Below are 13191 nucleotides of genomic sequence, written 5' to 3'. Positions count from 1 at the left end.
ACGCGCGAGACACTGGCCTCGAAGAATCGAACGCGAATCAAAACCAAAGAAATACGTACACGAATGTACGCAAACGATCGTCGATCCACCGTAATCGAATCGCGGTGGACTGAGCGCACGAGAATCCATCCAAGTTCCCAACCGTGATGCGTCACCTCGTTCTATTTTAATATTTATTTATCTAGGTTATACTTTTATTCCACGTACGAAACGGGTCGAAACGCGAAGGGTTGCGAAAAAAGGAGAGAAAAAAAAAGGCTTATTTATAAAGCCGCGGGCACGAGAAAGGCGTGGACTCGGTTTCTTACCCTGGTGAACAATTACGTCGGGTCGTTCGTTTTTCAGGCCGAAGGAGAATTCGTCGATGGCGACAAACTCGAGCGAATCGGGCACGCGTGTTCCGTTTCGCTTTCGACGAACCGTACAACCGCTAACCGGGAGAGGGACACACTCGAAACTACCAACGAAAGGGCCAAGCCCCAACGCTCGAACCCTGACGAACTTACCCAGAGGTCGATCAACGCATCCGGCCCTAATTAATTGCCTTTGGTTGCATTTAAAGAACCTGTATCCTGCCGAGCCGACGCTCCGGTACCGATAATTCGATCCCGGCAGAGGGAAGGGTTATCGTCGCCAGGAAACGGTCTAGTCGATCGGTATTGTCGCGCTTGCCAGAAACCACCTTTCCCTCTACGATCGGCGCACCAAAACGCAACATTGCGCGTACACGCACATTATGTGTGTGTACGCGTGTGTTCATTTTTCCCTCTTTCCTTTCCATCGTTAATCGCCGAGCAAACAAACGCAACGACAGATAACCTACGTCACCGAATACGATTTCCTTGTTTTCGAATCGCGATCGCTCGATCGATCGCTCCCTCCGGCCAGAATAATCGAATAATCCTATCGGAAGCGCCACAGTTGCGGTAATTACTTTCAGCGACTCGAAGGCGACGCTTTAAGCCGCCGTTGACAACGACGTCGACAACGACGACGACGACGACAACGACGATGACCAGGGTAATTAGAGCGTCGTGTAATTGTACCGGCGGGGGATTCGCCCGAGCGAGTTACGCGCAAACAAGTGCACCAGATGCATCGGATCGGGCAACGATCGAGGACGGTGGACAATTTAAAAAAAAAAAACCAACACGATCGAGAATATTTCCGTTCCAACGATCCGGACGTGGATCTTGTTAGCTCGAGAAACCTTGGTAACGAGGAATCCGTTGAATTTAATCCAGCGAAGAATTTTAGATTATTCGACTCTTGAAAAGGGGGCGGTCCGAAACGGAGTCTTTGGGAATTCATTCCGTGCGAACTTGACTCGGACTCTCTCTCGCACGAAGTTGGCAAGTAGGAATCTTTTCGCGTGTACGTTTCATTTCGATACCTAAGATACATTCAAGAGTATGTTCTTAGAATGATTGTTACATAAAAGAAAAAAAATTCCATTTACAACACCCTATGAAGAATACATATAGAAAAAACTGCTGTGCCTCGATCGAAACGAGGAGAAACCCGTGAAAATTCGTCGATGGACCGTTTCGTGCGCCAAATTCGCAATTTTTGGAATTTCGGGGGAACTCGAATTTGCTCGAGAAGTAGGATATTTTCGTACGGTACGGTGAAAGGGAGCTCGATCCGAGCTTGGCTCGAAATCTCGGAGTCTATCCGCGGCATTGGCCGCGCGCGTTGTTCCCCTCGGTGTTCGAGACTTTTGAAACGGTTGTCGAGAGGCGTTTCCTCGATGGTTCTCCAACGGGCTGGTATTTCAGATTCCTCGGCTACGCGTTGTTCACGGCGTCGATGGCCGAGCGGAGCTTTTTTAATATGCGTGGCATCGCGTTAAACGGAACTCGCGTCGCGCGGACGAGCACCGGAGGTAAAGAGGGTCGAGAGGGTTCGAGGACGAGCGGAGGAGACCCCAGACGAATTCATCTCGCGACAACCGAGGGGTCTCGGTCGTTCTCCTTTCCCCGAACACGCGTACGCGTCCACGAACCCTACGCCGGGAAAGAACCGTGGCCTGGTAACGGTGGCGGCGTTCGACGTCGCGACGCTGTTCACCGGCTCGAATCGCGGATCGTGGATCGGTACACTTGGGAACAAAAAATTCCAATTTCAATGAGCGATCGTACCAGTTTACACGCGACAAACAGCTTAGAATGTTTCCACGGTGGGTCATTTTCGGGGAAATATTCCTTAAATCGTTTCTTCTAGAGTGTTCGAGATTGCGCTTTTTTTTACAAACGTCAGCTTCCACGAAAGAAACGGGTGATCTTAACGTTGAAAAATGAGAAAATTCTCAAAGTTTGCTCGTCGATGTTATTCATTTTTGGTCGTTTGTGTGTACAGTTCACTTCGTGTTCGTGTCTTGTAACAGTTGTATCTGTCTCGTTAACAGTGGTAATAAATTATAGATACCGTTGGGCGAAGGGTGTATCCTCGCGACTGGACAAGGTAATTAGGCTACTTGGCCCGAGTGTCCAATTAACACTGTGACGGCCCGTTACGATATCAGAATCTGGGTGAAAAAATCGGTGAATCGACACCCGGGCAACTGGATCGTTTGGTTGTTCGTTAAACGAAAGGTTTCGGGTTCGAGTTGCCGGTCCATACGACCATATGGTCGATCCCTTTTTCCGTCTACAAATTACACCGTCCGAACGGCTTTATCGCTCGACCGAGAGGATCAAATATTTTGAAAGCTGCTCGTATTACGCCGACCAATAAACATTAGGCGTTCGAGCAACGTCCGCGGGCAGACGTATCGTCGAGTTTCAACGTGTTAAAATCGCGCGTGGGCACAGCTTGCGTGCACGATTGTTACAACGACCGGCCACACGTCCACGAGAAAGCTCTCGTGCCGTACGTGGAATTCGTACAACGTTATCCGATGCTTTATCGATACTCCAGCCTCGATTAAACGAATTATGCACCGATCGCGATAAAAGTTGCAAAGAAACTACCGATACGCGCCAACGATAAACGGAAAAGCTCGCGTAGACACGCGTTACGAAAATAATCCGTGCGATATTTACGTTCGACCGTAAAGCCAAAGTCTCCGAATGCAAAACCGAACGTAACCTCGTGTTTCGAACTTTACGACACGATAAATTATCATTATTGGGCAATCATTATTATCGTCGGAGGAGATTTAACCTCGATCGTGGAAAAATAAGTACGATTCTTTCGAGTTCGATCGAAAGAAGCGCACGATGTATCCGGATACCGTTATCGCGTAAATAAATCGATCGAATTTAGTTGCATTCGTTATAAATTGCTATTGTGTAAGCCTGTTGTACAGTTCTGCGATTGTTATCGGAAGAGAGTGAACTTTAATTGTACCTTTGATCGTAGAAAAGCGGTACGATGCGACGGGTCGAGAAAGACCCGAGGGACCAGGGTCGAAGAAAGCGTGGTTTCTCGACGAATCGAAAGCCGGAGGATGTTTCCTCGACCACCTACAGCGACGTGGAAACGATGGACACAGATGGTACTCGGGTAAGTAAAATGTGACGAGCGGCAAACTTTATTTCCGACGTGTTCGTAGCGCACGCCGAGCGAGCCGATCCGAACCGATCCGAGTCGAACGGAGTCGAGCGAATCCTGCTCGAGTTTACGAGCGGTCTTTCTGTAGACCCGGGGCTGGTCGGGTATCGCTTAGGTATGCGCCTGCAGCTGTTCTAAAATTCCAGCCGGGGCTGGCGTTCTTCTACGGTATTTTCGAGTATCGAGTCGCGGCTTACGAACGATACCGCACCGATTCCCCCTATACTTTCACCATCCCTCGTTCGGGCCACGAAAATGTTTCCAAAGCTCGCGAGTAGCGTGATTAATCGCCCGGCCACAAAGTATCGACCAGAGGCTGGAAACGTTCCAGCAATTTAATAAAAAAAATATCTCACGACTCGTGTTTTCAAGTAGACACCTCTCCAATTCGGAGAACTCGATTTGCGCTCCGTGTTGGAAAATATACGAATATAGTATGGAAGATTGTTCCAACAATTTGAAATAGAAATACATTGTAATTCGCGCTTTCGAATGGACCACTTCTCTTCCCGAAGAAGAACTCGAAGAACTCGATTTACACTCCCTGTTACAAAATATTTAAATATAGTATGGAAGATTGTTTCAACAATTTAAGATTGAAATACATTGTAATTCGCGCTTTCGAACGGACCACTTCTCTACTCAAAGAAGAACTCGAAGAACTCGATTTACCCTCCGCGTTAGAAAATATTCAAATACAGGATGTATCGATAGAAGCTTGGACCATTAATGTAACATTGGCACATTTTCCAATTCGTATTTTCGAACACCTTCCTACCTTAAACGAGAACTCGAAGAACTCGATTTATATTCCCTGTTACAAAATATTTAAATATAGTATGGAAGATTGTTCTAACAATTTAAAATTGAAATACATTGTAATTCACGTTTTCAAATGGACCACTTCTCTTCCTAAAGAAGAACTCGAAGAACTCGAAGAACTCGATTTACCCTCCCTGTTACAAAATATTCAAATACAGGATGTATCGATAGAAGCTTGGACCATCAATCTAACATCGGAAAATTTCCCAATTCGTGTTTTCGAACACTGTTCCTAACCTAAACGAGAACTCGAAGAACTCGATTTACACTCCCTGTCGGAAACCATCCGAAGAGAGAAAAATCGAAGCAGTCTCCGAGCGTGGATAGTTTCGAGGAATAAATTCGCCGGTCGATAAACCGCGTTCTTCGTTAGAAAGCCTTGTTCGGAAAAGGCAATTTGTCGGAATATTTATCGTTCTCCTTCGGGCCGTGGTAATTTTTCTTCTTTTCTTTTTTTCCTTTTCTTTTTTTTTCCCTTTATTTCGTGTCAAGGTGTAACGATAACCGGTGTTGTACCTGTTTCGCCGTAATACGCGTATTGCACCGCGTTCCGCAATTAACGGAGTAGCAGAGGGTTATCCCGTTACAAAAGCGTAGATAAGAGCTGCGTATGGACGTTTGTTGCTCGTTGGGGCCTTATCGGTAACGGACGCGAACGATGGTCGAAAGATTCGATCGCGAGAAAAGTTGTGCGCGCGCACTCGCGGGGATCCGTTCAAGCGGCGGCGCGTTAAAGCTCTCGAAGCGAGTCCGCGCGACGATCCGGCCACCGGAAGTAGGCGTAATAACGAACTCCCATTGCCTATACGTGCCGAGAATACAATAACATTGTACGCGAGGCACAAAGGCCTTCTCTCTCTCCGGTTGTAACGGCCACTCGGGGATACACGAATTCCACGACGCTTCTCTCCAACGGGAGTGGCCTGCCCTTTTCTTTTCTTTTTTTTTTCTCGAAAAACTCGCAGGACGCGTACGCCGCCGTCAGATAGCCACAGGAAGTAGCGTCGCGGGTGCAGCGAACGTCGGATACGTTCAACCGTCTAATCTCCACGACGTATCATTTTTATCGTTTCCACGAAAGCACGATTGCGCGTCGTACGTTGCAACGCCGATTCTCTATCGAAAATTGAACGCCGCGATGAACGAAAAAAAAACAAACAAACTATTCGCGCGGCGCACCGCGAGGAAATCTTCCCCAATTCGCTCGTACCGTCTCGGTACGAGAGTTCGCGGGCGCGTAAAGAGTCAATTTGTTTTTTTTTTTTTTTTTTTCGATACAATTTTTCGGGGTACTCTGTTCACGGTCGAACGACGAAGCTACTGCGCGCAATTGATTTTTCGTTTCGCGTGGAAAATTTCGTTCGACGACCGTACCGCTTCATTCGCGTGTTCCTAGAAATTCTTATCGCGAGATAACGGGACATTAATAATACAAAAGATAAATTGAAACTATTAACAACGAATATACGATAAGAAATTAATTTTCATAATTCGGAGAACCGCGTAAGTGCATCTGGAGGATCGTCGAAATATTGTCGTAGACTTTCCGCGCCGAGTAAACAGAAACAACGTCGGTGGGAGTAGCGGGTGATTCAGGAATTCTCTCGATACGAATACGGAGGAGGAAGAACGCGTGCACCAACCGACGGATAAAATTCTCACGAAATTATAGTCGCGATGGGTCGTCGACGGGGGGACGAAGAGGGTTCGGACGGTTCGTTAGTTGGAGGATCACGTGGGTGGCAGGAACGCGCGACCCACGCGACCACTTATCGAAAATTACGTCCGAACGTAATTGCGAATTTCTAGTTTATCCTTCTGGGAGAGAATCACGACACCGCGGCGAGTTCGTTGAATTTTCGACGCCGGTCGAGTAACGCGTGCTCGTCGAGTTACACGTGTACGGTGATTAATTCCTCGAGGCACCGTTGTTAAACGCGTGAAACGATGGAAAATAAATAAAATGGAAAAAATAGGTTAATTAGATATTCAATTACGAGATGGAGTATCAACGATCCCGGCGTGCAATTTGCACGGAGTTATTTTAATTCTTCACGGTTGAAAAATATCCCACCGTGCATACCGGGGTAATAAAAAGGTGGGACGTCTCTTAACCAACCGTACCCCAAAGAGTTAAACGAGCGTAACGCGAGAAATTATCGGCTGGATTTGACGGTATTAAAGATGAATTATGTGCAAATTGCCGCTTTAAGATTCCGCTTTAAAAGTACGGCTCGGCTGGGTGGTGATGGTGGTGGTGGTGGCGGCGTGTAAAAGGAGCCCGTGGAGATAGCCCGACGCCGCACGATTCAGAGACCCGGTAAAGGATGAAAAGGCTCTCCTCGATCGCGAACGATGCTCGCGAAAAGGTCAGTCGCGAAGAGTCTGGCTCGTACGGTCGACGCGAACCGTGAAAACAACGCGTGTCGGGGGAGGGATAGGCCCCGAGGGGACCGTAACTCTTTTTGGGCATAGTGGGTTAAGAAGACGTCCCACATTTTTCAATATCTCGATACGCGCGGATATTTTCGAGCCACCGTGAAAAATTACAATAACTCTGTAGAAATTCGCACGGGGAGACCGTTGACGTTCCATCTTGCGATTAAATATCTAATTAAACTATTTTCGTAGCTTGAGTTAGCTCGTATCGTTTCACGGGTTCGGTAACTGTACCTCGATGAGTTAAACGAGCCCGGTTTAATCTCGTTCCGCGCGATTACGAAATACGAAGAAAAAAGAAAAGGACTCCGTACGAACGAATCGCGTCTTTATCCGATCGTCCGTCCCTCGCGTGGAGGAAGGAAGGACGACGTGTGGGTTTAACGATCCATCGACGAACCGTTGATACAGTCGAAAACCGTCGAATTTGCAATTTAAATCTCGTAAATACCAGCTCGGATGCGAAACACGGAAAGATGTAGAGTAATCTCGCTTTTAACGTCTTACACGGTGCTGTGGGTTCATCGGGTGGGCAATAGATGTGTACGATTCGCAGATGGCTATTGCGAGTCGATTACTAGGAAGTCGGTATATCGAGAATGTTGCAGCGGCACGAATTACCTACTGTGTTACGGTAACGGCGTCCAATGGACACTAGCGACCTTCACCTATCGGTAATTCGACGACGTTAAGCCGACTTATTGGGATAGTTTTCGACTCGTGTAGCGACACGGTTGGGCTATTACTGCGACGCGAGAACTCGCGTCGTGCGAGCCGTTCGTCTTACGATTTCTAGGACGTGTTTTCAACGACGTCCGAAATAATATTTTGAGCAACGTTATTACGAAAGCGCTCTGGATTCTGGCGCCAACCGTACTCGCGATTCGTTCAATAACAAACAATTTCGACTTGTTACGATATTCAGAGACATCGCGCATACGGCGTTACCGACCACCAACGGTAAATTTTCGTGTTCCCATAAATGTATCGGACGTGAAAATTGTTATCGTAATTCGTCTTCCGCGCGAGCAGGGTTCCGAATCGTTCCACGAACACCGGGATTCTATCGATTCTATTTTCGAACGACGACAATAAATCCGTACGAGAGCGAACGAAAACGTTTCGTTGCGCTACGAACGCGACGAACGCGACGAACGTGATAAAAACTTACATTTTCTGGCTGCGATGATCGCCTCTGCCGCGGTACACAAAATAGCGGCACGCCGCTTTCCCGCTTCCTCTCCAATATAGCGGCTTCCGGTTCCCTCTACCAGCACAAAATAAACTAAATCGCCCGAGAACACCACTCATCCACACCGTGCACAACTTCGATCCCGATCTCCGTGTTTTCCTTCCCGTGTCTCGATTCTTCACCGCGGAACACCACCGGCCTCGCACAGAACGATCAATTACACACGTTGTCCCAACACCTTGTCTCGATTCACGATTCACCGGATACGTGTGCACCCGTATTCCGTCGTTCGTTGCACCGCCGATCGCGAGCAACTTCATAGAACACGATTAACCTCGTGCTGGAACTCGAGTCGTTCTCGCGAACTTCGAAACTCGATTCCCCTTGGCAGTCGATCGAACGGTGCGCCTCGTTTCGATTACGTCGGAGATCTGTTCTCTCGATCGATCTTCCGTTCGCTCGAGGCGTAACGCGGGTCGACGATACGATCGCTCTCCGTTTACTCTTTCGCTTCGATATTCACGGCATCGCTCGGCGACTATGATTCGCGAGAACCGGCGGTGTGTACGCGTGTGGCGAGTCAACCGAACGTTCCGAAGGCACGCTGCATTTTTACGGAACCGAAGTGTCCGCCTCTTCGAAGGGTTCGTCAACCCGGACCTGCCGTGTCGATCGGTAACCGTTTTTTCCTACCGGTGATCTCGAGCTACGGTTTATCGGTTCATAGCGGACCAAGAAACGCCAACGACGGAGTAGAGCGTGCCAAGGAATTACTGTGACGCAGTTGAATGGAGAAATCGTGCGAAAGAGTTGAAGCGAAACGGACTCGGCACGGAACACAACGGAAACGACGCTAACAGGTTGCGCGCCGCGGTACGACTGAGTTCGCTTCTAGTAGGCCGGTCACCGAGATCCCCCCTCCATCGCGCTTCGTTGCGCGTGCCTTCGATACTACAACCTCGCTCGCCACGAGGATACGTTGCCGGCGGTCGAAAAGAATACGAGAAATTGTTTTGTTTACACTATATCCGTGACTCGGGCACGCTCAAGTATTAATAGGTTAGCGCGCCACGAAATGCCGCTTTCTCATAATTTCGATCGCACGGTCCGAGATTACGAATCGATACGTTGTTTAATAATCGATTGTTGCACGACAATGCGTTAAAGAGGAAGCAGCTTCGCACCACGGATATGTGTGTATGCATTAGACGCTCGAATAATTTTCATTCTCGTAACAAGAGAAAGTCCTTGCTATTCTCGACCGAGACAATGGTATTCTTGGTCCACAAAGTGCTTTCGTATAGCTGTCTACAGACGCGACGAACAAGATCCATGGAGCTTGTCGAATCGATCGCGTGGCGCACATTATGTAAGTACGTTGTTTTTCTATCGCGTTTCTCCGCGAATCGAAATCGTACAAATTGCACGTATTGTACAATTTTGGCGCGTTCTTTTTTTCTCGAAATATCACCGCACAACCATCTTCGATGCGCGAATATATCTTTCGACGATTGATGTTAATAGTTAATCGTATAGTTCGAAGACCCATTGGAACTCGGACTTGACACAATTTAACCCTCTTACGATGCACGTTCTGATCTGATTCCTTTTGACCGTAATTCGATAAATTAATGTTTCTTTGGTAAACAGGTCACGTGCATCTGATCTTTAACAGGAATTAAGGTCGAATTAGAGTACCGTGTTATTTTATTATAAAAGAAACACCATCGGCAGCGAAACGGTGTCCAGTCACGTTTTCCTTTCGAGATAATAGAATCAAAGTCGTATTTCAAAGGTAGCTATCGTCCAGCGTCTAAACGAGGGTGCGCATTCTCCAGAAACTACGCGTGTGGCACGAGTCAGAGTTGGCCCAGATAAGATCTTTGTTCTCCCGAGGCATGGGTTCCCGCATTGCTTGCGTATCTACATACGTCCGAAATGCCCCTGTCCTACTTGTCACGCAACTACCCACGCTAATTAGTCTATTTTCATTGTCTTTGCTACTCATCATCGCGTTTCCGTACAATTTTTCGTAATGTCTTCCGGAAAAAAAATTCAATATTACATAATGCACTTTTTATTACTCGTTTCTTCGTACACAATGTAACGAACGACCGCGAGATAATCTTTTAACGCGCATTGTATCACCTCCTCGCCATGACTCGAACAACGTATTTGGTTCCAACGTGGAGTTTTATATTTTCGCGTCGTGCGAAAATTCCTTTCAGATCCTCGTTTTATTCGTTTTGGCTCGCTATAGAAAAGATTTTTCATCTATACTTTCGTACACACACGGTATTATCCTCCGGAGCATTGTGCGACGACACAATTGTTGACACACCCTTTACAGGGAGACACGAATGTCTGCGTGCGTAATCACATTTAATTTCACTAAAACACAACGCGGCTAATAAACTGGTCTAGACGCACAGTCTGGCTCATAGTAGTTCTATTTGGCATACGTAGGTGGTCAGTGTGGGAGTGCCGCCGAACATGTGAAAACATTGGATCGGCGGATGGATGGACACGCACGTGTGGGTCGCGGTTTCCTTCCTCCGACAGTTTCGAATTCTGAAATTCGAACGATAAGGCGACTCGTCGCTGTGAAAGCTCATTCGGGCATAAAAAAACGAATCTCTGTTACTATTTTCGTTCGATCGGAATGATGAAAATATCTTTATAAAATTAAAAGAACCAAGAATGCTCAATCGAAATTATGTCCCTTGTACGATCATTTGTCAGACGTATGCAATCAATTAATGAAACAGGAAATATAAACTTGGAGCAACTGATTCTGCAATCAAATTAGACTTAAGGGCAACGACATAGGGTCGATTCTTTGATCCTATATCGAGGGTCATTGCTAAGGCTTCATGAAAGACTTCTTTCATCCGAGTAACTTCGTACAAGTTAAACGGATAAAGTGAATAGAAAGAAAGTGAAAGTGAAGATTACAGAAACGATAAATTCTCATGGTTATTTGAACATTTTTATTTCCATTGCGTAACAAAAATTTACATATTAGTATGGAATATTATTTACACTGTCCATGTCTTCTATTATTTGTTCGTTATATTCATATTCAGAGTCTTCTATTTCCTCTTCCTCCTCCTCGTCCTCCTCGTATGTGTTTTTGTAATTAATAATGGGCAAAGGTTTCAGTTTCCTAGCTGCGTATTCAATTCTTTGAACAAGGGAGATTTCTGTTGGTGTGGTAACGAAATTCGTCACTCTACATTTACCAGTGGTACCTATTCTGAAGGTTCTACCACATCTGTATAAAACATATCAAATTTTTATTTCAAGTAGAGTCTCTACCTCTAATTATTTAAATCACATACCTGTGAATGTATGTAAACGTGTCCAGTGGAAAATCATAATTTAAAACATGATTGACCATCACTGTATCTAAACCTCTAGAGCCTGCATCTGTCGATGATAGTACACTAGTTTTACCATTTAAAAATTCTCCGTACTTTCCTCGTCGTACAGATTCTGGCATTGCACCATTTAAATTTGTAGTTTTGACACCACATTCGTTTAAAAACATATAGAGCCAATAGGACGTCTTCCTTGTGTTACAAAATACAATTACATGCTCATTTTTTGATGCTTTGGATTTTACATATTTCAAAAGTTCTGTTGGTTTATCGCTTGGACCCACTCTTACAAACTTTTGCTCGACCAATATTTTGTGCAATTTCTCAGTTTTTATATATTCCAATGAATCTACCTACAAAGCAATGGAGTATTATTCTCCTATGGATAGAAATTGTATATCGTTTAATGAATGAATTGTCATACACTTATGATGCTATTTAATATTTGTTTTGTATGTGTGGGGACTGTAGCAGAAGCTAAAATGAGTTGAGCCGTTTTAGGAAATCCATCCTTGTCGTTTTCTTGATAATACCCAAACTACATAGATTAAGTCAAAAGCTAGAATACTTTTTAATGAACCATTATTTAAAAAAATGGTATTTAACTTACGGATAATCTTCTCATGAAAACTTTGAGCTTTTCTTCAAACTTTTCATGAAATAAGGCATCTGCTTCATCTAAAACTACAAATCTCACAAAGGTGAAGTCATAAATACCAACTGTATTTAATTTGCTAATGACTCCAAAACTAGCAACGATGACATCCACATGTTCAACTGAAGGATTCAGCATTTTTTCCTTTGTTTGTCCACCAGTGATCATTTTTGTTTGGATACCGAGATGCTTAGATAATTTTATTAACTCTAACTGAAGAAAGAACATTGTGTTGTTTGAATATTATTCAAACAACAACGATATATAAATAGATCAAATTTAATTATTATTACAAACCGCAATTTGTACAGCCAATTCTCTAGTGGGAGTCACAATTAAGCCTAGTGGACAGTTCTGTTCCCTTTGTTTAATATTTTTCCATTTTAAAATTTGATGTACTAAAGGCAAAAGATAAGTTAATGTTTTGCCACAACCTGTTTCAGCTGCTAATACTGTATTATAGCCTCTCAGAATTTTTGGAATTCCTAATTTCTGAACTTCTAAAGGCTCTATTACATTCAAATTTTGCAAGTGCTCGCACAGAGAAGAGTCCAAATTAAAATCATGAAATGTATCATAACCAAATTGTTCGTCTGCTTTGTCTGCTTCATCCTTAGTCTCCTAGAAGAAAAGTCACGATTATTAGAGAAATTCCAGAACGAGTAACAATTACAAATGAAAAGTACCGTATCAGGCGGATATATGAAGAAATAATCGCCTCTAGATTTTTTGTTACTCCATCCTTTGCTGGCAAGCAATATAGGACTGTTTTTTCTGTAACTTTGATTCTGGTAAAAATTGTAAGATTTTCTTTTGCATTTTATTATTGGTATCATTTCTTTTGTACTCTTTGCTTCATTTTCATTTATTTTTGATTCTTTTCGTCGGTGCTTAGTCACAACTTTTGCCTAGGTTAAAATTTATGTGAGCTTAGTTTACGACGTACCAGATGAAATAAAAAAAAGAGTGAATATATTTACATAATGCCTTGACGGGTTTATAAACGAGGATTCAATGCTGTTGTAATATAATCTATAAAATCGGAATAACATTTTACTCGTGACATCCAAGCTTTCAATAACGAAGCGTTTTCCAATTTGCATAACAACAATTATGCTACTGAAACCGCCATTTTAACACTAACAGGT

The 13191-nt window shown here is 44.6% G+C and overlaps 3 protein-coding genes across 4 annotated transcripts in view; 1 reads left to right on the top strand and 2 right to left on the bottom strand.

The window, feature by feature from the left end:
* The window catches only part of LOC143150453 (uncharacterized), a 31312-nt gene extending 27781 nt beyond the window's left edge, over window positions 1–3531 (top strand). Inside the window, exon 2 of the transcript XR_012993062.1 lies at window positions 3364–3531. The gene's annotated coding sequence lies outside the window, so the exon portion shown is untranslated. The remainder of the gene's footprint in view (window positions 1–3363) is intronic.
* The window catches only part of LOC143149907 (signal-induced proliferation-associated 1-like protein 2), a 75271-nt gene extending 66396 nt beyond the window's left edge, over window positions 1–8875 (bottom strand). For both annotated transcript variants that reach the window (XM_076317714.1, XM_076317715.1), the window contains exon 1: window positions 7988–8875. The gene's annotated coding sequence lies outside the window, so the exon portion shown is untranslated. The remainder of the gene's footprint in view (window positions 1–7987) is intronic.
* A 2108-nt stretch (window positions 8876–10983) lies between these two features.
* Dbp21e2 (putative ATP-dependent RNA helicase Dbp21E2) lies at window positions 10984–13191 on the bottom strand. Its single transcript, XM_076318197.1, has 7 exons — window positions 13024–13191; window positions 12730–12951; window positions 12341–12664; window positions 11999–12256; window positions 11813–11926; window positions 11350–11741; window positions 10984–11282 (listed from the first exon to the last, which is right to left on the bottom strand). Exons 1-7 carry the CDS (start codon window positions 13144–13146, stop codon window positions 11030–11032), a joined length of 1686 nt encoding a protein of 561 aa, XP_076174312.1. The 5' UTR covers window positions 13147–13191; the 3' UTR covers window positions 10984–11029.

The sequence above is a fragment of the Ptiloglossa arizonensis genome, chromosome 8, assembly GCF_051014685.1.
Source record: "Ptiloglossa arizonensis isolate GNS036 chromosome 8, iyPtiAriz1_principal, whole genome shotgun sequence".
NCBI lineage: Eukaryota > Metazoa > Arthropoda > Insecta > Hymenoptera > Colletidae > Ptiloglossa > Ptiloglossa arizonensis.
This window is presented reverse-complemented; position numbering and strand designations above follow the sequence as displayed.